The sequence below is a fragment of the Aptenodytes forsteri genome, unplaced genomic scaffold, assembly GCF_000699145.1.
Source record: "Aptenodytes forsteri isolate BGI_AS27 unplaced genomic scaffold, ASM69914v1 Scaffold349, whole genome shotgun sequence".
NCBI classification, from domain to species: Eukaryota; Metazoa; Chordata; class Aves; order Sphenisciformes; family Spheniscidae; genus Aptenodytes; species Aptenodytes forsteri.
Window position 1 is genome coordinate 3,981,364 of NW_008794452.1, and position 26,369 is coordinate 4,007,732.

Sequence of the window (26,369 nt, forward strand, 5' to 3'; positions counted from 1 at the left end):
TGTCCAGCTTTTCATCCACCAGTACCCCTAAGTCCTTCTTGGCAGGGCTGCTCTCAATCCCTTCATCCCCCAGCCTGTATTGATACTGGGGGTTGCCCCGACCCAGGTGCAGGACCTTGCACTTGGCCTTGTTGAACCTCATGAGGTTCACACAGGCCCACTTCTTGAGCTTGTCCAGGTCCCTCTGGATGGCATCCCGTCCCTCTGGCGTGTCGACCGCACCACTCAGCTTGGTGTCATCTGCAAATTCTCTGTGGCTGTGACAATATACTAATTCCATTTGCCTTACTGAGGAGGACGCTGTGTCAAATGCATGCTGAAAAGAAAAGAATAAAGTGAACTAAAGTGTAGGCTGAGATTTTATATATGCTACTCTCCTGATGACATCATTAAGACGGTGTTGCTGTTGTATGAACTTAACAAGTGTGATGTTTCCATAAAGTAAAGGGAGGCAGGGGGGAGCGATTGGTTAAAACACTGTGTGGTTTGGGGATGTTTAAGGGTGAAAAGATCTTGGAACCATCCCCAGTAACTTCAAGCTGCAGAAACTGGAATAGAAATAAAGAAATAAACTGGAGACAACTAAAGAGTAATTCAAGAAATGATTGGTCAACTAAAGCCTTACTAAGTCCATTACTTAGAAACACAGTAAGAAATCTGATCTGTAAGCACATCAGGCAAAATCTTCGTAAGCGGTACGCAGTTTGTAGTCATATTTTGGATTGTACCAATTACTCGGATAACCACAAGTTTAGTAACATAAGCAAATGCAGTCAGTTTTACTTTTGCTTTATATATATATACTTATAATACAATATACATATAATTTATTGTAGAGTTCAAAAATTTATTTGATGTAGTCAGGCACTGGAAAACAAATGACAAGTTGGAAATTAACGGAGTTACATCAGTGTTAATGTAACTAAGAAGTCACCAAGTCCAACTGCCACAACTGCAGTGGCAGTTTCCCACACTAGAAAAATTGTTAAATCATCAAGAATGACATGGTGTTTCTGTCTGCTGGATTTATTCCATAGTTTTCAGTTGTCCTGCTCAAATGTGTTTTTCTGTATATTGCATGTGGTGTTGCTACAAATTTATTATTATTACAAATGAGAGGCTGTGTTTATTACTGCTTTGAGAATGTCAGTCATAGCATGTGAAGGGGCATCATCAGTTTATATGGGAAAAGCAACATGGCTCCAGCTCTGTCTGCACTGTCACTGGCTGCAGGCCCGGAAGAACCATGATTGTTTTGGTGCAAGCTGTGCTCTTCTAAGACCGTAACAGTCAGGTGAGAAAAGTGCCTTTTCTCTGGTAACAAAAAGATGGGAGCACTCCAGCTGTAGTAGTCAAATGAGCGTACGATGTAACCTCTTAAGAGCCACAGAAATTAAATTCAGACAACTAATAAATCCATTAGCTACCTTTGTGGCCTGAAAGATGATGGATTATAAACTGTTTTTGGGTCCAATAAGAGTATTGCATTCTCTACTGCATGCATAATGAAGCAAATTCCAGCTATGTTTAACTCCAGGGATGTGTGGTGTTAGTTTAAAGGAAACTATAAATTTCCTTCCTGTCCATTTGTCATTTCTCCTGGGCTGTGTATTTCCAGTTTAGAACTATATGAGAACTCAGAAAGGGCAACCTGATGTTGTACTGAGAAACTAAGAGGTACCAGGTTTCTTTATTGAAGTTACAGTCTAGAAACCAAAAACGGAAAAGAGAGTAAAAGCATCACCCTTCATGCTGAGTAAAAAAATTAAATTCTTCTCCTTCTGACTTGAAGGAACTGTGCTGCCTCAGGAATGTAAAACTCACACTGACATGAATAACATGTATTGTATATCAGCCATAATAGATTTTCTGTAAACCTCACTCAAATGTAAATGAGTTGCATTATTTTTCTTTCTTTATTAAAAAGACTGTACTGGTTGGTCAGTCACAACCAAGACTCCTTTTGAGGAATGGTATCTTGGATGCATTTGCTTGTTTTCTCATTTAAGCTTAAGGCTGATTGTGACTATGATTAACTTTAGAAGGGTGACACTTTCTCTCTTGACACAAACTAACTTTAAGATTGCTTCTTCCTATTAAGCCTGCATAGATTCTCTCTGAAACTCTTCATCTATTGAAAACCTTTTCATTTGCGGATTAACTGCAAGCATACTTTGGTCCCCACTTTTAATGAGTTCAAATAACTTAGTTATTTACAGCTGATCAGGCTAGGGGTCAGATATGAATGACAGCTGCATATCTGGCAACAAGGAAGCTTTGACGTCAGTCCAATAGGGAATCTGCATGAAAACTCAGATATTTGGAGGTATTCAAAGAGTAAGTGAAACTCCATTGCCTTCCTGCTTTTATAATCCATGACTAGTAACATGTCTATGGGAGTTCTGCTGATGGGAGAGGGGGTGTTGGGTGGAAAGCCAGGGTGACCAACTGCTTGCCCTGAGCAAGCGTATTGCTACGGAGCTGGCAGAGAGTATCTGCAATGTAAGGGCTTGCCATCAGCACACTGTGAGGAAGAGAGACTTGCTGGTCCCCATCCTATGTACAACAGAGCCGAGGAAGAGGATTTAGCCTCTGGTGCCTGAGAGAGGTCCAGGCCTAATATGTTTGAAGCTTAATGCTGAGGTCTTGACACCTCTGTTGGAGGCCTCGTACAGACTATACTGGCTAAAACACATTTGAAGAATAGATAAACATATTTTCAAAGATGATGTTCTTGTGTTACCTAGCTTTAATGCATTTTTTTGGTCGTCTTACGATGCAACTCCATTTCAGATTGTGATAAAAACCTAAATAAGTGGGAGTAGGACTGTCTAGCTTTTTTCTTTTCTTTTTTTTTTCAGTTCAGTGATGTACTGTACTATTCCATATTGTGCTAGTCTTTGTGTTTTATGGATAAGGTTGACAAAGATTGCTTTGTCTATCATACAGTTTAGTAAAAACTTCAGCATTCTGCTAAGAACTTTAGTGTAGGTTGTTTAGGGATGTGTTCTGAAAAATCTCACTGCTTCCTTTACTAAGAACACAGTTTATTTTCATCACTTTCTTCTAATCTTACTTTGCAAGGTGGGAACCATTTTATGTACTGACATGTAACTGGTAACCATCCTAACCCATGTATACATGTGCTTTTGTGATGTGCTTTTATGTACCTGCATTCTGGGTTTTGGCGATATGTTTTCAGTATTATTTTCAGGGTAACTGTTAGGTTTGCAGTGGATCTGTTGTCTCAGGATTATTATTTCCTTCTAGTGGTTATTTTCCTCTTAATCCATCTTCTTTATTGTTTGTGTAGAACACCTAAAACATTCCTCCTCCTGTAAAAATGTACTGCTATTTCTTCTACAGGTAAAAAGGCAACGCAAAATCATGTTCTACACGAGATCAGTGTGTGATGCTGTTCCAGTCCTGCTTGCTGATGGACACTCTCTGGGCAGCAGTGTTTCTTACTCTTCCAGGCCCTACGTGTCCCAGGGAAGAGTAACGCATTACGTGTTTCCTATGCTTATCTAAGAATAAACGAAATGATTCTTCCAGGTGATACGAAGAAGTAGCGATGAGGAAAAGTTGCTGTGCTTGGTACGTCAGCGTGCAGGACACCACTGCCAAACTGCCGTCATAGTGATTCTCATACTGGCCTGGGAAGGGATCCCTCATCTCCTGGCTGATACGCTGTACAAAGAACTGACGCAGAGTCTCAGAAAATATGGCTGTCCCACCAGCCGTAGATGTGCGTTAAATGAAGAGTAAGTTACTTTAATAGTAAATGATTGTTGTGTTGCCTTTTGAATGTTCTGCAATAAATAACTTGAGATTTCAGTAGTTTGACTAATAAAATAAATATACAAAAGCTCATTTAAAACTACAAACCACTAGGTGTCATTTCAGTATAAAACTTAGTTCCTGGCTTTTCATAGAGTCCAGGCTCTAAGTGATAGTTGTACACGCTACACCTAGGGAAAGGGGTGGCAATGAACTTCTCCCCTGGCTTTGTACAAGCTGCCCAAAGACAGTCAGTGTGCCCTTTGCACACATGGCCGTATTAAAGAGCTGCTAAGAAGGTGGTATGTGACTTTTTTAAATAAATGAGAGATTGAACACTCCAAATTAGGATCTTCCTCTCTGTGCCTCTGAGAGGAATTTAGTTTGACTAGATGATGCATTGCATCTGCAGCTCTGGAGCGGTACTGCCTTTGTGCTGATTTTTGTGTAGCCCACATTTAACAGACACTAATAACTGTACAGTGACCTGAATCTAATGCTTGTGTTCTTAAAGGATTGTGCTGAGTAGAGTTGTTCCACTTTGAAAGTTAGATCAATTTGGAGGTAAATGGTATTGTTGTACATAACACAAAAATTTAGGGGTAACCTTTAGTAGCAGTGGTATTTTCTTGGATAAAAATTTTATCCAACTGGAGAAGTCAAAATCAAAGTAGCATGGGTATATTTAAATAGCTATAACCGAGTGTTACGTATTTCCCAGAAGTGCGACTTTGGGGAGTTGAGACTGTCTTTATGGGGAAAAAAGTCAGTCCTCTACACATGAATATTTCCTTAACAAAAGATCTGGTTAAACCATGTATTTTATAAATTCCTGTGTTGTTATGCTATGTATTATAAAAGAAATAGCAAATATCATTGACAAAAAAAAAAGAGCTGCGTTGTCAGCTGACTTGCTGTGTCTTTATTTCCTTTCATAGTCGTACTTGTGCATGTCAAGGACTTGATCCAGAAACTTGTGGAGCGTCATTCTCATTTGGCTGTTCATGGAGTATGTATTTCAATGGCTGTAAGTTTGCCAGAAGCAAAAACCCCAGGAAATTCAGGCTTCTCACTGATGACCCTAAACAAGTAAGATTTATTTTATTTATTTTACTGTTTTGTTTTCCTCCAAATACTTATTCTGATGATTTTCAGAACTAGAAATGAAATCTACAGATATCCACCCCTTCTCTCTCGCACATGTATGCATAGCTTATCACACAGGCACCCAAATAAATGTTTTGTAACTAGTATTTGTAATTCTTCCACTGTATGAAAACTCAGTGTCATTTACTATGTATTTAAATACCCTAAAATTATCCTTAAATGCTTTTCTGTATGCATATGTAGCTCCACTGTGTAACTCTGTATGAAATGTTAATTCTTTGTAAGTATAAAATGCAGCTAAAGGTTTTTCTAAGCGCCAAGGCTGCACCTCAGAGATTCAGTCCTTTTGCCTTGTCATAGAAAATTTTGCACCTTCTGTTGCACTGCTTTCACACTGCTGTCTGACCAGCTGACAACTTGGTCTTCTGTCTGCCACCTAGAATAAACTGGTTTTTCTGTGGACAGCATGTTGTTTAAACACTCTTGAAGGAATGAATACACTAAAATATGATGCAGTGAAATGATACTGTAATTGCTGCTTATGAGTGTTAGTGATGACATAAAGCGAGATAGCACAGAAAATACGGTGATGGATTATGTGAAGTAAGAATAAAGGTACGTCACATAAAGGTACGCACAAATAAATTATGTGAAGAAGGAATAAAGGCATTGTAAACTGACAACAGCTGCCTGATGAACATATATGCCTCAGGGTAACTGGAAAGTGCCTTTTGTTCTGACTGTAGATGTCTCTAATCCCACTTCCCTGTGGAACTCCTAGATAAAAGTATCACATCTTTACTAGCACATCTGGCATGCTTTAAGAGACATATACTGTAGGGCAGTCAGTTACCTAGTTCTCCATTTGGGTTACCCTGCCAATAATCTTTCTCGGCTCCTGAACTCCACTGCTGCCAGCTACAGAAAAGACCTAGCTGGTTGAAGTCCAGACAGTAGCAGAGGTATTCTTGCATTTTTTAATGTGTAGTGTGCACATCCGTATGTACACACAACGTGAAACATTGTTTCTTGGAAGAGAGAGATGTCAGTTGATTGACTGGAGCTAAACATTCCTCCCAAGTCCCAATTTTTTCCTGAAAGAGTTGATGAAGCATCTTTTATGCATATGTGCATGAACACAAAACCCTCAATCTCTGCTGAGTTGTGCTGTCCACTCGCATTGTGGGTATTCACAAACTTTATTAGCGCTTGAAGTGGGGAACTTCTGCCTCAGCAGAATGGAGCACGCACAGCCCTTCTGCCCTTCTTCTCACTGAATACAGGACTAAGGCAGTACAAGCTGAAAATAGCCCTGCTTGTCTCGAGGGAATTTGTTTTATAAATTTTCAGCTTATAGGAAAATGTATTTATTGGGCATTCTTTTATTTCAGGAATCCTGTTCCTTCTCCTTTGTCCTTTTCTATTCTCTGTGATCCTGTGTTTTTAGGTTCTCCCCCTGTGTAATGCTGTGCATGGAGCATTCTGTGCATGTGTTTTCTCTGAAGGTTTTTAATGTTTTTAATAACATTAGGTGCGGAATCAACAAAGGCAGCAACCTTCATATGTACTGTCTAGGCTGTGCCAGATCTCTTATGAGAGAGCTCAAATAGATCTGTCTTTCATCAGAATGCGCTCTGTGAGACTGCAAGCTCTGTTGGTGGCATCACTTCCTCTGAGTCTGTGAAATGACCACCCTGAGCTCCATTTGGACACTTAGTCAAGCACAACGGCATTCACAGCAGCATCTAGAAATGATACCCAACGCTGTCTGGCATTGCCTGTTCACTTGACAGGTAACCTGTAAATTTTTGGAGGAGAATGCCTTCTATCAATCACAGTGTAAAGGCAGTTGCCTAACAGAGAAATTACTTAACCAGGACATCTTCTAGATGTGTGATGTAAAAGTGCATTCCCTTTATTTCTCCTTTTCCATGGAAGTTGTTTTAAAGCCTCTTTGGATTCTGCAGCTGAGAGGGGATGAGGGTTGCACAGCACACAGGTACTCCATAACTGTGTGTGCCTGTGAGGGAAGCATGTGTACCCTTAGCCTACTGTTGTGCAAAAAGCCTCCAGCTGTAGGCGACAGTGGTGCTTGGGCACTGCAGTGTGTGTGTGCAGGTTGTCAGTGCACCTCAAAGAAGTGAAATTACTGGTAAATAATTTTTCTCTTCATTTGGTTTTGTCATTAATTTTTCTAGCAGATACTTCTTTTAGCTAAATATTGGATATTGATGATTTTGCAGATGACATAAAGCTAGGAGGTATAGCAAATTAAGAAGATAGTTCGAAGTCCAGAAAGATTTGGATCATTTGAGGCACTGGATGGAGTGAGATGAGGTTAAGGGTGTAATATACCTAGGTAAGAATAGTACATAGGATAGATAATTAAGGATGCATTACCTTCAATGCAGTTCACAAAAACTTGTGGTAGCAATCAACAGCTGATAAACTGGCTATAGTATGAGTTAAAAATACAGTATACTTTTGTAATGTAACCACACTGAAGAATGTGAAAGTATCCTTATGTTTATATACATTGGTGTTTACAGTATATGGTGATAAGTGTGGGTTTGTTGTTTGGGTTTTTTTTTTAAACAAAATAAAATAAGCTGTTGGTTTTTGCCACTATACGGTATGCAAAACTGAAGCCGCGATTGTCTCTCCAAGCCTGGCCCTTGGAGGAAAACAAAGTAGGGAGTATGTCACCACCCTTTTCTTCCCCAGTTGGTTGGTGACTTTCCTGGAAAAGCAAAAATTTAGGAAAAGAATTTAGGGATTGTTTCTATAAATAAGAGCTTAAATGTTACACTGCCACATGAGCCCACCTAGCTAGTTCCATGTTTATATGGTTTACTCCAAGGAAAGGAATATTACTTCCTAATCTAGTAGATATTTCCATAAAGTCATGAGTTTTACACCTCCAAAGAACAAAATATTTATCAAATGTTCCTGATAAGAGTTCTGTTCCAATGTTAGAAACATACCTCTTCCCCTAAGAGCTGAAATTAATGTTAAATGCTGTTGGGAGTTACTCATATGACTAAAAGAAAAGAAGGTGGAAACCTAGGATTCTTTTGGAAGGGCTGTATTGACATAAATTAAGGCCCCATAAGCAAAACCCTAAAAGAAGACCTGGAGTTCCATCTCCCCTCAGAATGTGGTATAATTTTTCTCTCCTAGATGTTACTTATCTATTTTGTGTGGAACATACCTCATTCCTTGACTGTCTATGTATAGGAAGCGGGAAATGATACAGAAATTAGTTCCTTGTGTGTTGGGTTTCTTTGCCCCAGCAGATATCCTCCATTGTTATTTGGTTGACTTATATTTAACAATTTTGGTATTATAGTCATGCAAAGGAGGCTTATTTATGGTTGGTGACAAAGGGCAGCAGAACAGAAGTCAGATTAATAACATATAAGACAGAGGCTGACTTGTCAGGCATCTCTAAACTGGATTAGATTCTTTTAAAGCAAATTACAGCGCTCTAAATGTTGCCTTTCTCTGCAGGAGGAACTTCTTGAAAATAATTTGCAAACTTTAGCTACTGATGTGGCTCCGGTTTATAAAAAGCTTGCTCCTGAAGCTTTCCAGAACCAGGTAGGTCTGTGACATTCAGCTAGTGTAGCTGTAGCTCTGAACAGGCAGCTTAGTTTGAAAACAAGGTGAAACCCCAAAGTATGTTCATGGGTAGAAGCCGCAGACCTCACAGATGTGGTGAATCCCCTTACTTGCTTACAGTGGTTGCTTTATTTGGTTAGTTTTAAAATACTGCATCTTTCTTATTTCAGCTGATGGTTAAGTTATGCCCTGAGCTGTGCATATGTAGAAGGCTTACAGATCATACTGTAAATAAAATGTTTTTATTATTTAAAGACATTTTGACTCTGGCTGAGCCAATTATCTCATTGACATCCTGTCCTAAGCATTGCGTGTTTCATAGGAAAACACATGCTTTCCGATCATTCTTACTGTCTGCATTTATTCCGTCACAAGCGCAGTTGTGGCTCATGGGGTTCCAAGTCACTCACTTTCAGTCCCAAGTACCTGTAGTTTATTTTACTTTTAGGTGGAAAATGAACACATGGGCCCAGACTGTCGGCTTGGATCCAAGGACGGTAGGCCTTTCTCTGGTGTAACAGCTTGCATAGATTTCTGTGCCCATGCCCATAAGGACACACATAACATGCACAATGGAAGCACTGTGGTATGTACATGGGATTTTCTCATTTGTACTGTTTACTGTTGTGATTACTGTGTGTTTTAAAATGCTGCTTGATTTAGTGGGTACGTTTGCATGAAGTTTTTTAAGGTATTATGAAATTAACTGCATGTTCCTATTTATAAATTCCCATGTTGTTTGCATCTATTTATTACTGGTCCACAAGAGGACATAACTTCATCCTATTACAGAACAGATCAAGAAAGGTATGGGAGTGATCCTGCCTACAAAACACCTTAATTCTTTTTAAGACACCCAGGCCCTTTGGAGAGGACCAGCCATAGGACAGATAAGCTATTCACAGTAGAGGTTTGATGTTCAAAGGCAAATAATTATCTAACCCAGGAGTTGTATGGATTTCTGTAGAGTAAGAGCTAAAGCAAACTCATTATTAATTTACCTCCCCCAGGCTCAGTTCTCATCAAATTCACTTTTTCTTGCACTGTGCGCTTACCAGGCTTCATGTTGGTATAGTTACTAGTCAGAAAGTAGAGAGTATGAGAGCGTGGGGTAGGTGGTGGAGTCAGGTGATTATTACGATCTTTTAAGTCTCAGTATGAAAGGAAAACCCACAGATGTGTTTTTTTTAGATGTGGTCATTGTATTGGATACTTTGCTGGACTGCTAGTGAGAAAATAAGTTGGGAATTACTCAGTTGAGTGATCTTTTAGAAATTGAGACCATAGTTGTGAAGAAAGACAATCTCAGAAGAGAAAAGATAAAATAAAACTGACAATCTGGGGTTTTTTAGTAGTTAGAGCATTGTAACGCTCAAAATAGCTAAGATGACTTCTTGTACATCAGTGGAGGTAACATTCGAGAATAATTTCTCTACCAAAGGATGCATATCTGGAAAAAAGAAATCCATCTAAAATCTCTGCCTGCTTAGAAACAGTCTTTTTCTTAATTTGGAAATGAGAATTTAATTATTATGTTGCTGTGATTGAATAAAATGTTGCATTTACACGTATACTTAACACTTAGCATTTGTATGTAATAGCAATGAAATGACTGGAACAATTGCTTAATATTAATGGTGTGCTTGGATGTTGGGCAAATGGCTGCTGCTTTAAAGTATGGAAGCAGGTCTCGGAATTCACCAGGAATGCCAGCCCTGAATAGATTAATATTTTTTCCTAGCATTGAATGCCACTTATATGCAGATATTTTACAAGAAAATGCTGGAAGCGTACTTTGCAAAATATTAGTAAGATGCTATGAGTAAGCTCGTGTAAGTACAGTCACTTCAAAGCTTCTGAAGCATAGGAATTCAAACCTCTTAAAGATCCCAAATTTGAAAATGAGACTTCCTTTTTATAACAAACTGCATGGTATACTTTTTAATGAAATTTAATTTAGGCATTCCAAAAAGAATAATATTTTGTTAAGTGCTACATTGCCTCTTAACTTAAAGACAAAATGAAATGGAAGCTGAGTCTGCTGCTCATTCTGTCATACTGGATCCCAGAAAAGTCGTAACTTACGACCAGAAGTGGCTGGAGGGACAATTAGCCCTTGTTTTTGAGGAATTTACTGGGGAATAGTTCTATGAACATGTATTTATCTGTAATCATCTGATGTTATTTCAGCTTCAGGTTATGCTTGCTAGTGTTGATATTTCTTTCTGTGGATTGTACGTGGTGTATTTGTAAGTAATTCCAAATCTAAGCTGCATGGAAAATTATGACCTGTGTCAGGTATCTCATTATGTAGGCCAGAACTTTAAAATTGTTTTTCTATCAAGTTCTGCCAAGTTTTGTAAGTCTTGCAGAACATTATCAAATCATTATAACTGCAGAAAACTATACCTTGGAATCTGATTTTCATCAGATAGCTCACTCATACAAATAACTATTGCATACCTGATAATTCTCTTTATTTAGATTTGATATCTCTTTATATTAATATACTTGCAACAAAGGGCTATATATAAATAGGAAATAGTTGCAAGTATTAACACTCAATTTATGTACTTGAATTGGGGCATTTGGAAGGTGAATTAGACTTCAGAGTTACCTAATGATCTATATACAGCCTTCACAGTGAGAAGATAATGGGTGTGATTCGTAGACTGACAGACAGCAAACTCTGTATGTCCTATCTGGGTGTATAGTTACAGTGGTACGTAGTGGAAGCCTAAAGCAAAGAATTTTGTTGTTTTGCAAACAGGGTGCTAGGACATGCTGGGCTTTCTTCAATCTGGATCAGTTTGATGATGATCAAAATTAGGGTTGTTAATTTTAGCTTACCACCAAATGTGTTAATAAAATAGGAAAGCTAGTGGTAAGAACACGAAAATAAATTACTGCGTGTGATTCTAGCCTCTGTCTGGTCACCTCCTGCATTCCCATCTAGTTCCAGAAGCTGCTTTGGCTACCTACTTAGTTTAAAATACACTATGATTTCTTACAGAACACTGGTAATAATGATGGAGGAGTCTTTTACATCTTAACTATGACATATTTTGTCTGTAAAATGTACTACGTGCAAGTAATATATCTAACTGAGGTGACAGCTGTCATATAGATGATTGTTTTCTGATAATGTGGTAAGAAGCAGAATGAGAATGATTTGCACTGCCTTACAAACCTCAAACATCTCTAACTTTATTTACTATTTTTCTCTTGTATTTTGTTTATTTGATTTTTTTAAATGGTAGTCACACTTTACAGTTTAAAGTCTGTACAAAGTGTACTTGTCATCTTGCACCTTGTTAGTGTGGGTAAGATTTCTTCCCTTCCTTCTTATTCTGACACAAAATCTTAATTTATAAAACCTAAAGTTCCTCTAGACTAAAAAGGTTAAAATAAATACCTTAGAAGATGGTATTTGTAAATGCTGCCAGCTCTGTCACCACTACTTACGGCATGACACCTTTTCATTTTCTCCCTTCAGTTGTTGGTGAATCACTTTTACCACAAATATGAAAGGAATGCTGCACAGTGCACCGACAATAAAGGAAAAAACAGAATCTATTTAAATTATTTAAACCAGACACAGACATGAGTACAGCAAAGCACTTAAATGAGTTTAATGATAAGCATGGAGTATACTGTATACTTAAAAGAATATATTGTCTCATGAGCTGCCAATAACAATTTCCTTGCTCTGTCTCTGCCAGAATTTCAGAAAAGCATTCTTGTATTTTTCTGGGTATGCATGTTTTGATGATCAGCTGCATGATTTGTATGTGACTCTGAAAATAAACGAGGCTGTCATTTTTGTTAGCAGTGGGGGGAAAAATGTTTTGGAAATGTCTTCTGTAGATACAAGACAGCATAGTACATCTTAACTTACAAAAATTGGGGATTACCGTAGGAGACTTGATTTGCTGAACATCTTTTCTGGCTAGCAAAAATGCGCCCTGAATTTAGCAGAGCTGCTTTTTTGGTAGAAAAGCTAAAAATAAAAATGAATATTCCCTGTTTGCTCTGTAGTAGAATGAAAGCGCTTGGCAATTCTACAGAGGTGTAAACTAACATGTTTATGTGAAAGAAGCAAAAGTAATTTCTGCCTATGAATTGAGTTTTTTAAGAACTTTTAAGTCAATAAATATACCATCCATTTTTACTCAGACTCTTTTGTCATCTTTTAACGTTCTCCTAAGGGCCACTGATGTACGTTACAACTGCAGTGTTAGGGTGCAGTGTTCCTTGTGGATATGAAGCTAGACTGTAAATGAGCAACACGCAAATAAAAGCTTTATAGTTATTAATGGAGTCTGTAAGTATTTTTGTTTCTTTATTGGATTGGCTGCAAAGGATCACATTCTTCATACCTGTGTGAATCCATTTAAATCACTGACATATGGGGTTTTACAGTGACTAGAACAAAATGGTTTAACGAAGACTTCGCTAGTTCTGTAGCATGTATATGGCTGTTTCTCATCCTAGGGGGCACGTTGCCCTTTTTGCTGGGGTTGAGGAAGAAGAGAGACCAGCTGCAATTATGTGTAATCATTGGTGCCACACAGTCTGTAGCAGGCACTGTGGAAGAAGGGGAGGAAGATAAATCTATGCTCCAAGGGCAGCTACAATATAAAATTTATTATTGGCAGCAGAACTAAGTAGTGTCAACCAGCGATCCATCAACAAACTGTTCCCGATTTATTTAAAAAAAAAAAAAAAAAAAAAAAAAAATCCTCTGCTCTTCCAATAACTTACTGTATTTCTGTAGTTATACCTCATCAAGTCATTGCATATAGGTCCAGGCCTTTGCAATAAATGACAGAATGTCTCTGTGAATGGTTAGACTACATTCTGGACCATGTCCACAGCTTGTTCTGTGAGCTACAGAAGCACTAGAGGCTTAAATCGGTGGTTCAGATTACAATAAATAGAAAAGATAAACCCCACAGGGCTGTAAAGGAAGGATTTTTGTTACTGTTCTTTGTATTGTGAAAATGGAGAAACATTAGAAGTTCACTCTACTAACCTGCAAGCTCCCAGGCAGTGGTTTGTGTGTCATACCCATGTTACAGCATACGGTACAGAAATGCTGTCTGTTGACGCTTCCTATGTGTCTCTGTAGTGGTCAAATGGAAAGTACGTTTGGGGTTCCCTTCTCTGACTCTCAGACTTACGCACACTTCCTCAGGGAATAACAGGCCAATAAAACGACACAGTTTGTCCCAGCTATAAAGGAAAAGCAACGTTGTCCGTATTTGTAATGGTAAGCAATGATGATGCAGCAGCACCTCAGAGTCCCAAATGGCACCCACTGCTTTCTGTCTGCTGAGGGAAGATGAGTATAGGAAACTTGATTCTATCTTTCAAGTTTAGAAAGGCTGTTTGACTGCTTTGCTGAAACTTGAATTTAAAACATCTGTTCTTATGACATAGTGGAAAAGGCTACATAATTTCTACATGTGAAGTTCAAGAGCACAAAGGCAGATCAGAGAGTCCCAGAATAATGCACTGGGAGCTGTGTGGCTATGGATGTTTCTTTGCAGATCTGGGGAGGGAATTACACCGAGTTCATGAGTGCGTTTTAAGTTGTTTTGTTTTTTGTTTGGTTTTTTTTTTAAAGTTTTACGAATATGCAAGATGTACCATGACATGACTAAACCCAGAATAGGTAATGGTTTTGATCACCAAGCACACTGGAAAACTAAACAAACCACTTGGCCAACATTTCCTTTGGCTTTTGAGCATCCTGGATGATTTAGCTGCATGTTCTGGACAAAGTATTTAGAGTAGCAGGATATGCAGCTTCACTGTGTAAATGGGCTTTAACAGAGTCCATGATTTTCTCATGTTCAGGTTTCATTTTGGTCAGTTTGCAGCACAGTATCAGTACCGATGGAAAATATTGCTTTTGACTTCTCAGCGATAGCTTCTCTTTAAGTTTCCTAATGGAATATTTTGCACAGATTTGAATATTAGACTGGCTTTTGAAATGGATGTTTCTCATTTGGTGGATTACTCTACTTCAGCTGTAAATTGCTAGCTTATCTCTAGGGCCTTAATTCATAGCTGGTTTCCCCGTAACATTAACTTTGCAGTTACCCACTTGCCATTGTGTCCTTCCTTTTATATTGAAATACATTATGGGCAACACTGACCTTGAAATTTTGCATCTATTAAATTTGCTGTATTGAGGCTGTAGGTGTACTGGTCTTCAGGTTTTTAACACAATTTTTAATATACTTGAATGTCTCAGTTCTATGTATTCTAACTCAGTATTTAATATATTGTGTGTGTTGGAGTTGACTATACTTTCAACATAGTTCTGCCAATATACTGCAGCCCTCATCTTCTTTAGTTCCTCAAAACAGGTCTTTAGCTTTCTTGTTCTAAAGAGGCTTTGTTGGCTTTGTGATAGTGATAAATACTCGATTTTGCTTAAAATAGGTTTTCCTTCAACCAGTATGAGCTTTGATTTTTGTCTCTGCTTGTATGCTCTCCCCTGGGGCAAGCATTGTAAAAATGTAGAGCTAATCTACCTTTGCCTAATTTTAAGTCAGATGAAAGATGATTAATACATTTCTAAGAGTAAATCTTTTTAAGGAAAAGAATAAATAATAAATATACAAGATCAGTTTTCCATGAAAGTGTCTGGTGAAATGCATGAAAACTTAGAACTGTAAATTGGATGAGGGTCTCAGTTTTCAAAATAAGCAAGATTGTGGATTGAATCTTCGAGATTTGGACATTTTTCAGACTAGTGCATGGGTCCAGGCACAGGATGGACAGAATATTTTAAAAGACAAGTGAGAATCACGTAGTTTCTGATGTGAACAAGTGGGAGCTAGGCCCCTCCATGCTTATTTGATTACTGCTTTTGTTTTTCATTTAGAAGGGGCTTTCTGAGAACATGAGTCATATGTAATTGTGCTCTCTATATGTCCTACCCTCTTTCACCCTTCCTGAATAATTTGGAATCTGCTGGCAAATTTCAACCAGATTTCACTGAACTTTGCAGAAACTTAATTGTCTTTGGAGATTTTTAACCTCTTGTTCCAAGTTGTGGAATGTCACTGCTGAGTGGGGGAGACAGATGCAGGTAGGCTCCTCCGCTGAGGAGGCGGCAGGGTCCTCGCAGCTGCGGACCCAGGTTAATCCGCATGCACCTGCTGGCCTGGAAGCCGGGAGGCACTGGGCTTCAGCCGGGCCCTGCTTCCGCTGGCTGGTGCCCAGCAGAGGTGGTAGCAGGGCACACAGGGGAGCAGGGATAACGGTGCTGGGGTTGGGCGTGTGGGAGCGCGGGGACAGAGATGTCCATAGGGAACCAGGCGTCATTCGCTGCTCATGGAACAACTTGTTGTTTTTTCTAAATCTTCCTCGTAGTCCAAAGGCTGCCCAGTAGAGGTAAGTACGCATGGAGCAAGCACATCGGTAAACGCTACTCATCAGCTTCTAATTGCCCCTTCACTTTGCCTTCTTAAGAGCCCTTCTCTCGATCCTTTCAAAATGCCACCTGAAAAGCTCTTCTCCTTTGTCTGTGCCCCTCAAATTTTCTCCTTTTGCTGCTCTGCAACTGTCAAGCTTTGCATATAGCTATTTGTAAAGCCCTAACCACCACCTTATTGATTTAGGATTTTTAGTTTGTGATTCTGTAATTTCATTATTCTGGAAATAATTGTGTGATGCCTTTATGTGAAAGCTGTGCTATAAAATAAAAATTGTTTGTTTTTTTTCCCCGCTAAATAATAATATTATTCTCCCCTGGAATGTTAGGCATGGTGACAAGATCCTGGGAAATTGGATTAACTGTTTATGATAGGCATCACATTCAGCCTACACAATGATGGAATGATAACGTTTCTGTTTAGGAGTATCATCTCATCCTTGGGTGGCGCTCTGATTCCCATATGTGTGTAGTTAGAAGCTCCCTGTGAAACAGCAGCTTAACTAAGCCATGATAGTAATGCATGGCTTTCTAGTAATGTAGTGAAAACCAGTAGCCTCTTACGACTGTAATCAATAAAACTATAAATGGCGTGACTGTTTGCACATGTGCTCACGCGTGTAAAACTGTCGCCATCCCTTGGAAAACACAGAATGAAACCAGCAAGCATACCGCTGGTTTTAGCGCTTCTTTTCAGCTTAAGGGTTAATATTAGTAATGGCCAGAACTCTGAAGTGCTGGAAATTATAAATACTGCAAAGGTTCAGGAGTGATTTGGAAAAACTATAGTAAGAAAACTGTTGCAATAAATTTGAATATTTATCCACATTTCTGATGTGCCCTTATCAAACTGGATCTAACCAGCATTCTCCTCTCGGCTCCAGTAGCTCACAACACATAATTTAATAAGAGAAAGTAGGTCAGTGGCCTAAGAGAAACCAAATATTTGCTGGGTCTCCTGACTTCATTACAGCAGGCAGTCAGAGTTGGGCAGGGTGTTAATTTCAGACAGTGTGTATAAAGAGAGAGGGAGGGAGTTAGAGCTGAGATTTGCTAAAAATACAGAGCAGTATGAGTAACTGTGTTGGGTTTTTTTATTTGCCAGCCAAAACAAAAAACAAAAACAGTTCCATGTCATAGAAACTTCTTGTTCAATCCAAAAATAATACTTTCTTTTTTCATATTTTTTAGTCCTTAAAAATGAATCTGAACATCAAATATGTATTAAAAAAAAAATCTGAATGCTTAGGAATTTACAGTATATTAACAGCTCAGATTATTTACCAAGGTTGGCATATGTTTGTGGATAGTGTAAGTTGAGCCAAAGTTTCATTTTTCCTGTCTAAGACATGTGCCTTGATCTTACTCTTCAAGTACCAGTAATTCTTCTGCATCATCATAAATCAAACAAAATATTTGTCAGATGTTTGCATTTGAAAGACCCATAGCATTGAGGCCATAAAATATGAGAAAACAATGAAGTCTAGGATGACTGCTTAAATACTTAAATAACTTCTGTGTTTTATGTATGTGGTTGTATTTGTAAATGTTTGTTTCTGTTCTTGCCAGGTCTGTACATTAACGAAGGAAGATAACCGGAGAGTGGGGGTGATTCCGAGTGATGAACAGCTCCATGTGTTACCTCTTTACAAAATTTCACAAACAGATGAATTTGGCACCGAAGAGGGACTGGAAGCTAAGATCAAAGCCGGAGCCATACAGGTGCTCACAGCTTTTCCCAGAGAGGTACGAATGTTAGCTGAGCCTCTCAGAGCTACAAAGAAAAAGAAACCAGACACAAGGAGGACCCCGACTGAAAAGCAGCCATTAATAGATAAAAAATACTCAACACCAGTAAAGCTGAAAACCGAAGCCCCAGAAAATCTTGGCAACACTTTGCATTGTTTAGGTGAGTGGTGCTTAGTAAATTCTGCCAGTCTCTTCCGATACTGTGTTGCCTCTTACCCATCTGAGGGGAAGGAAAAGCTCCTTAGTACTCGGTTTTACAAAATACTTGTATATTCTGCATTTTAGGGGCTAACGAGCAAGCCATTGTAGTCAGTATTCTCTCTTGGCACAGGAAAAAAACCCAGGTGATCACCCAAAAATAAGTTTGTAGTGATGTGTGAGCACCAGTGAGATATTTCCAAGTTCCCTTATTCTAATAAATAATGGCAGTAGGATCATCTTAAAATACTGTTGTAGGAACGTTTCTCTAAATAGCCGACACAAATTTCTGTCATTTGAAAGTACAAGAACTGTGTTATCCACTTCCTATGAAAGACAATGGCTTTCTCAAAACCTGAGTTGATGACAGTTTCCTACCAAGAGCATGGATACTGCTGCAAAGCAAGAGATTTGCAAAACACCCCCAGGTTTTATCAAATAGGACAGTGCTTCTCAAATTGTTCCTTGAAATATTATTAGCAAGGGCCAGAGAGGTGGAATCTGTCAGCAGCCAGGTAAAAGGTATGCCATGTTTGTTCTGTTACAAGATCATCACTGTGGCCAGAGTCTTCTGCTACAATATGTGTTTGTGCAACATAGAATCATGACTCGACGGAGCTGTGGAGGCACTTTTGATTTATGCTGTTGTACCTGGGCTCTGATTTTGGACCAGTACGTCAGAGGATAGAACTATTCTATGGGACTTTGCAGTAATGAGAAGTGGAAAAGAAGGAAGAGGTGGAGGAAGCCACGGACTTAGCTTCTGTGATTAAAGGGGAAGAAATAAATAAAAGGAATTAAAGCATAGCCTATCTACCTTTTAGGAAGAAGAGAGGAAAATTAGCCAACCTGCTATAATTTTGAATTTTATTTCATGAGAGATATCCAGATACATGTAGTAGATTTAAGGGGAGGAATAATAGTTAAATGTATTTAGAAGAACGTCTGCATTTTGGGGGGGATAAAATTTAAAAATCCATTTGACGCATTTTTGTAATTTGCACTCGGCACCCTGCTTTGTCTCAGTAGAGGAGTCAGGGCAACCAATAAGCTTTGCATATAGCAAGATGGAATAAGAACAAGAAAAGCAGTGTTTTTGACACCCCTTGGAAATTAGACATTCAGTTAATCTACATGCAAGTTTGGGAGAGACAGTCCAGGCTTTGAAACAAATTTAAAAGGACTCCTCAGGCTGAGGACAATGACCAACAATAACTCCGAAGCAATGATTAATAACTTCCATTGTGCTCGGGGTGGACTGGAAGTCCTGGAAGCATTAGAGGACTCTGGTTTGGGAAGCAATTCTGAAATTGTCTGATCTCATTGGAACGTTGTTTTGAAAGACTGAAATAGAGTTAGAACCGCCTACCTGTACATGACATTGTAGTTACAAACAGGCATGGCTTCGATATCCGAACACCATGCCTTTAACAAATGGTACAATATCCAGACTTTTGCCATATGCTTTGGGAACATAGAACTTTATTCCTTGAACATGCAAAAATAATAAAATAACTGTGTAAACAAGCCAACTTACGTAATTTGTTTGGACTTGAAGTATTTTGGTAAAGTAATTTAAAAGGGCTGCTGATAAAATAAGTCACAGAGTGAGGAAGAAATACTTTTATGAGTGAGAAAATTGTTTGGAGATGGAGAAATAAGAATATGAATAGGAATACTTAGTTTCTACCATAAAAGTGCAGGTTTTGTCATGGAAGTTTTGACAGTAGAATCCCTCAAAATAGATGTCAAGATTGTAATCCCCAAATCTGCTGATTACACATATTGCTGTGGTTGGCATGTGAACAATTTCAAAGAGGCTTCACTAACTGGGCAGCAGTGGCAGAGGAAGTTCAGGTTTGCAAAGGGCAAGGTGGTGTGCTCTGCACGAGAGAAATAATTTGAAGCATTTATGCACATCATTTATGTGTGTTTTCTAGTCATATAGGACGATGGCTGGGTGTTACCGTAAAGACCTCGGCACACCACTGCTGCCCTGCCCCTAACCCACAGTAAAATGAAAAGATCTGTAAGTTATGGATTTAGAATACTACAGTTATTATACTTGTACATACAGTTTTTTGCGGTTATAGCAGATCAGTCATTGATTGGTTCTTTCCATTTTGCCAGTGGCAGGTATCATTTTAGTCCTAAGGAATGGAAAATTTTCGTCTAGCAGAGATTGTTAGGCTTAACATGAAAACAAAATCAAAGGGCCTGTGAGACAGAGGAGTTGAAACTAGGCTACCCAGTAGTCAGTCCTGATGGTAAACTAGAGGAAACAATCGATTATTTAAATCAGGATCCCTTCATATTAATAGTGCCATTCAATTCTGGTCACACCATTTAAACATAAATGACAAAGGATTGAAAAATAGTAAAAAAAGATAAAAACTAAGGGAAGAAAAAAAATACTATAGATTTAGGTAAGCAGTGAATCAAGTACTGCTAAAGGTATGTTAAGCAAATCAGATATTACTGTTAAATTTTCTCCTTATGTAAGAACAGAAGAATACTTAGGTACACTTCAGCTGTAAAGGAAAAGGTATTGATAAATGGTATATGTAATGTATAGTACTCTATTTACTACTGAGGACAAGAGTTTAGAATTATTGGTTTGGCTTTTTAGATATTAAAAAGAATATGGAGAACGTGCAATGAGATGAGATAACAGTGGTATATACCGTCAGTCGTGTTTTTGGCCACGTGAGGCTATTGCTCTTTGGAGTAGCCTGGGAGGATCATGGAGGAGTCACGAGGCCGGCTGTGCCATATTGCCCATTACGTAGATGTAGTGTGTTCTTTTGAAAGAGACCTGACCGTCATTTCAGAGCCATTGCAGTATCCCCCGGCTGGAAAGCTTGAGAGACTCCTCTAACCTGCATGTCTTCACCACATGGAGAACTGGAAATGAAAAAGGGATAAGAGAGGACTCTCTTGTCCTCTTTACTGTCTTTACCTGGCAGCAAAGATGGCGGTGAGGAGGACCTTCTGAGTGCTGAAGACAGATTAAGTCGGCTTGATAGAGCATGCATATGTGAAGACTTGGTTTGACACTTGACTGTGCCAAGTCCTTTGTAGAAACTCTGTATTAAATAGGGTGCACTTGTCACGCACCTTTTGCCAACAGCAAGCAGCACAACTGTTAATTTATACATTTATGCTAATGCTGAGAGCCTTTGAAGTCCTAAATTGTTACGAAATGCGTATTAAAGATAGAGGCCTTACATCCTTCCTTATATAGTCCTGTCATTTAACCACATTATCCTGGACAAATAAACTTTACAGACAAAAGGTTATTTTTGTCTCCATAAATACTAGCAATTCTTCTTGGCCCGTATTGGATAGAACAGGAGATGAAGCACCAACTTAGAGACAGTTTCTCAGCTGGCCACAGCAGAGTAGTACTTCAGCCAACAGTTCCCAGTGGAGGCACACCAGACTCTGTTTGAACAGGAGGTATTCCTGGGGAGCGATGCCACCTTATCTGAACCATTACCGATTTCCCTCTGCCTGTATATTTGAATTAACTTCTCTTAATCTCTGCTTCTTTGCCCTGCAGAGCAAGGAGCTTCTGGCAAGAGATGGGGAATTTGCTGGAGCCATGGCTGTTTTGAGAGTGCTGTGGCTTGTTAAAACTTTTTTCAGAGAACGTAGATCTCTCTTCAGAGATGATGGAAAGTGCAATTCTCAAGTGCTGTGTTTCAAATCTTTTGGAGGAAGGCCTTGGTCTGGGGGGGTGTTCTTAATTAAATTAAATGCTTTGAGTTTGATTTCATAGAAAAGGTTTTAAAGAGTTGATGCGGTTTCCTTATGTTCCTCCACAACTTCAGTATTTGCATACTAACTATTGTGTCCGTAATTTATCCCACTTCGCCTCTTTTGTATTCCTATTGAAAGAATGTTTTTTAATCCGTCACTATTTATAAATTATTAGAAGACAGAATAGAAGAAAGAATAGTTCTTCTATATTCGGTAAAGCAATTAAACATTCTGTGTATTTATGGAACAAAGAAGAAACACTGACAGAGACGGTCTTTTATGAAAATATGTGAGAGCTCTCTGTGGGGTGCCAGTTTGCCAGCAAAACAGATTTAAAGCAATTGCAGGGCATGATGCAAAGCCCATCAAAGTCGATGGAATTCTTTCCCATTACTCCAGTGGACTCTGGATTGAACTTACCCGTGAGGAGAATGAGTCATTTGAGGAGACTGTTCCACAAACAAGCACAACTGCAGGGTGCCATGACTAGAAATTGATTAGGGAGCTGACATAAATTGAACAAGTATGTCTCCACAAAGATCTGAAATAATTAATGTGTGGCAATTAGATGGAAGACAGCCAAATCACATGATGCAGCTCCGTAAGGATGGATTTACCTGGAGTATGTTGCCAGATACTTTTTTTTTTTTAAGGAAATTTCTGAGTAGTTACTTGTTAATGCACGAATCATTGTAATTCAGTAACTTTTTTGCTGCAATGGACAAGATCTGTAAACACACTTTTTCCTTCAATCATAATATGGGGTTAAGGCAGCCAAGAATTTTGATTGTTTCACAGGCTTAATTTCAGACAGACTAAATTTCAGCAATTATGTAAAAACTTGTACGTAGTGCTTCCTGCTAGCCCAGGCAGTGCTGAAGGCCAGCAGTCAGCCGCTGGGAAGCACTTGTGTAGGATCGGGACTGAGCGGTTATTTCATTTTGTCTGTTTATTTTATTCATCCCTCTGTGAAATACCTTTCTACTTTATATACCAACGGCGTTAATTCAGCAAGGTTGTTATGTATGTACTTACGGTCATAGAGATATTCCTAAAAAGCTAAAAATAACCATTTTGAAAAATCTGTAGTCATCATGTATCTCTTCCATATTAGAAAGCAAGTATGGAAAATATTATAAAAGGTATATTTTATTAACTAAGCGGGGAAAAGTACTTACACTTTGGTGTGCATTTTTTTTAGGAAACAAAACAGATGCTTTAAAACCTGGAATAAAAACGGAGACTTCCGATCACCTCTATGCCATGAAACATACTTCAAACACTACTAAAAATTGCTCTTTATTAAAACAGTATACGGCTTCCTCCCCTTTTCAGGTGGATAGTTTACATCCTTATTCATCTTTAGCACATAAGCCTGGCATAACAGCAGTGACTAACATTCAACAAGATTTTTCAGTTCCCTACGGGTATTTTGAATGCAGTAGTAAGCAACCTCACGTGACACCTTATGTTAATTGTAAGAACTTTGGTGTGTCGGTCAAAGATTATACTGGAATTTTGCTGAATGAGAAGATGAATGGTGTGCCACCGATTCTTCCAGAGGTCACTGCTCCAGGCCCCCCAGCCCATAAAGACCCCCTGCCCACTATACTTGAACATCAGCCAGACAAACAGAATTGTCAGCTTCAGTTAGACAATTCTCCTTCTTCACAGATGGTCAGCTCTTGTGATTTGTCAGTACCGCTAAGCTCTCCGGCAAAGGATGCAGTCGGAAACGAAGCTGACTGTTCCCATGGATGCCCAATGGAAAAGGGCAGCTCCCATCGAGAACAGATGTGCGATTTTGACTGTATTGACGAAAAGCAAAACAGTGCACTGGGACAACCGACTGATTCTGAAGAAAAAGCTGAGGAAATGTGGTCAGACAGCGAGCACAATTTTTTGGATGATGACATTGGTGGGGTTGCTGTGGCACCTTCTCATGGTTCTATCTTAATTGAATGTGCAAGACGTGAACTCCATGCTACCACACCTATTAAAAAACCCAACCGCAATCATCCCACAAGAATTTCTTTAGTTTTCTACCAACACAAAAATTTAAATGAGCCAAAACATGGTTTAGCCATGTGGGAAGCAAAGATGGCTGAGAGGGCAAAAGAAAAAGAAAAAGAAGCAGAAAGATTGGGAACGGAGAGTACCGAACTAAACTCGAGCAGCAGGAAAACAAAGCAAACAAGTGAAAACAGAGATATTTTTTATGAAGACAATGAGTTCAACCAAATTCCATCACGCAGAGCATTAACAGTAACTAAGGATAACGTAATAACAGTATCTTCTTATGCCCTTACACGAGTTGCAGGGCCTTACAACCATTGGGCATAGGTTTTAGTATCAAATGCCTCCTCTTGGTGCAGTGTTACACAGTGTTTCTTTAAGGTGCTGTTAAAGAACAAGTCTCGTGTCGTTTACTCTTTGCTCATCTCAACCATTTTAAGGCTGAGGTAAAAAAAGGGGGGGGGATTTCTTCTTAAACTGTGACTTTAACATTTGGTGGTGCTCAAGCACATTTTAAGCAAAAAAAAAAAAAGTTGTATAGTTTTAATACATTCTAAAAAAGATTTTGTTTAGGTTATTAACCTTGATTGAATCATTCAGTTTATTACCTTTAGGAATTTATATTTTGGTGCTTTAAATCAAGTCTGTTTACTACAAAAATCATTTATAGGGATTTTAACAGGTTCATATTTTATGGTGTTAAATCAAGTTATACAGTAATAGCTCTACACAGCTCTTGGTGCTTAACCACATCAAACAGTTAAAAATAAATAAGCTGAATTATTACTTCATGGTGCCATTGCTTTAACAACTTCCAACCATTGCTATATAGTCCAAATTACATCTGAATCTTTTAGAAAACCAATGAATTTTTTTCTCTAGATTTGTCATTATGTATGAAATGAAGTTATTGGTAATGATGGCTGGAAGTTGTTTTTAAGCTGTAAATATATATTTTAAAAGCACTTTCTATTTTTAAAATTAACTTGAAATAGTATAGTATAAGGATCATATTGTCTAAGGTTTGTGCATACTCTACAGAAGAGATCATTTTATTCTTGCTGTGTAGAGTTCCATATTGTTACAGCTGCAGTATGTATGCTTAATAGCATATGTGATTGTTTTTAGACTTGCCCTTTTTCATCGAAGATTTTATGTTGCGTATAAACAACAGTTATGAAATACAGAAACATTTTATTATTTTCAAGAGAGTGTACAAACATGAAATTAGGAGACATCTTGTCAATACGTGTGTTGCTATTGGGAGTTAGGAATATTATTTGGGTTTTTTAAAGGCAGCATTTATGATTTCTTTGAGCAATAAGTGCGTAAGTCTCATTCGTTTGGAGCATTATAAGTTAACATGACAACCAAATGTTCCTAATGCCTCAGGGGTAGGATTGTTTTGGGATAAAAAAATACCCCCTAGAGTTGCCTTATTCTATTCTGGAAAAAAAAAGAAAACAAAAAAATTGGGGAAAATACAAAGGAAGTGTTGGAAAAGTAGGAAACTTCTAATATTTAACAGCAAATTTTTCATTAAGAATAATCCACCTGTAATATTCACCAGCTTTCTACGTTTGTTTTTTTTTACAAAAATGTTTTGTAAATTTTTTAAGTGATTTATACATTTCATGTAGAGAAAGGGTTGTATTCTTCCTTCCAAACATATGAAATTTATGTTCTCCATTTCTGTTGAAAAAGTGACATATCATGAAATGAATATTTGCTAAACCAGAGGAAAAGCAGACACTCCATCGCTTTTAAATACTGTAGCATCCCACTCTTCTTTCTGATTCTCCTCTCCTATGTATTCCTTTTTTAAACTTATTTATTTAAACAAATTACCAAATGACAATGTTAGCTAAGGACCGACCTCATCCTGCAACTTCTTCCATGAGAACAGCTCTGCGTAGCCATACCTGCCCAGTCAGAGCCAGGAGGACCGCTCAAACCAGGACCCCTCTCGTGACTGAGAGCTGCAGGATCAGGCCCCAGAGACGAAGCTGTACCTTAATTTTGCCTCGGAGTCCTCCCCGGCTGGGTAACCTGTAGGTATAACGAGGTCAGAGTTTTCCAGTGCGAAAATATACTAATAATATACTTGATAATATTATAACGTAGTGGTGCTGTAACTGAGGAATATGAACTATCTAGATCTGCTTTATTTAAAACCTAGACAAGGTGCTTTCTCCTTGAAAAGTTGAACTGTAAGCGCTATATTTACAGTTTCGGTACGAAAAGTACATAAATTGTATTTTTAACACATAGTGCCAGTTAGGACCTTGGTGCTACAAATACTTAAATGCGGCTGTAGGTCACTGAGACTATTCTCCTGTATAAAGATATACACGTGTAGTGTTTGCAGGAGCAAGGTCTGAAGTAGCAATCACTATGTAACGACCTTGGGTTCAATTCTACAGATTCCTGTCGAAATTAACAAAAATGTTGATGGCAGAGGATGGCTGAATTGAACCCATTCTTTGTATCTTACCTATTTTAAGTAAAATTTGTAAAAACCGGGTATGCTGCAAATTTTAGTTCAAAGCTTAAGATTAGTTCAAATAGAGGATATGAAGGGATTGTAAATAATAATAAAACAAAAACAATATTACGCCATTGTTTTGTACCAGCAGTTTTATGCTTCTTGACTATGTAATATACAGTATACATCAAATCATTATGG

At 38.4% G+C, this 26,369-nt stretch overlaps 1 protein-coding gene across 1 annotated transcript in view; it reads left to right on the plus strand.

Annotated features, from left to right (window-relative positions):
* TET1 (tet methylcytosine dioxygenase 1) overlaps positions 1–25,206 on the plus strand; it is an 81,424-nt gene extending 56,218 nt beyond the window's left edge. The window contains exons 9-14 of the mRNA XM_009290536.2: positions 3,556–3,764; positions 4,719–4,869; positions 8,398–8,487; positions 8,957–9,094; positions 17,528–17,867; positions 22,869–25,206. Of these exons, the coding sequence (XP_009288811.1) occupies positions 3,556–3,764; positions 4,719–4,869; positions 8,398–8,487; positions 8,957–9,094; positions 17,528–17,867; positions 22,869–24,010 (2,070 nt within the window). The 3' untranslated portion in view covers positions 24,011–25,206. The remainder of the gene's footprint in view (positions 1–3,555; positions 3,765–4,718; positions 4,870–8,397; positions 8,488–8,956; positions 9,095–17,527; positions 17,868–22,868) is intronic.
* Positions 25,207–26,369: the final 1,163 nt, after the last annotated feature.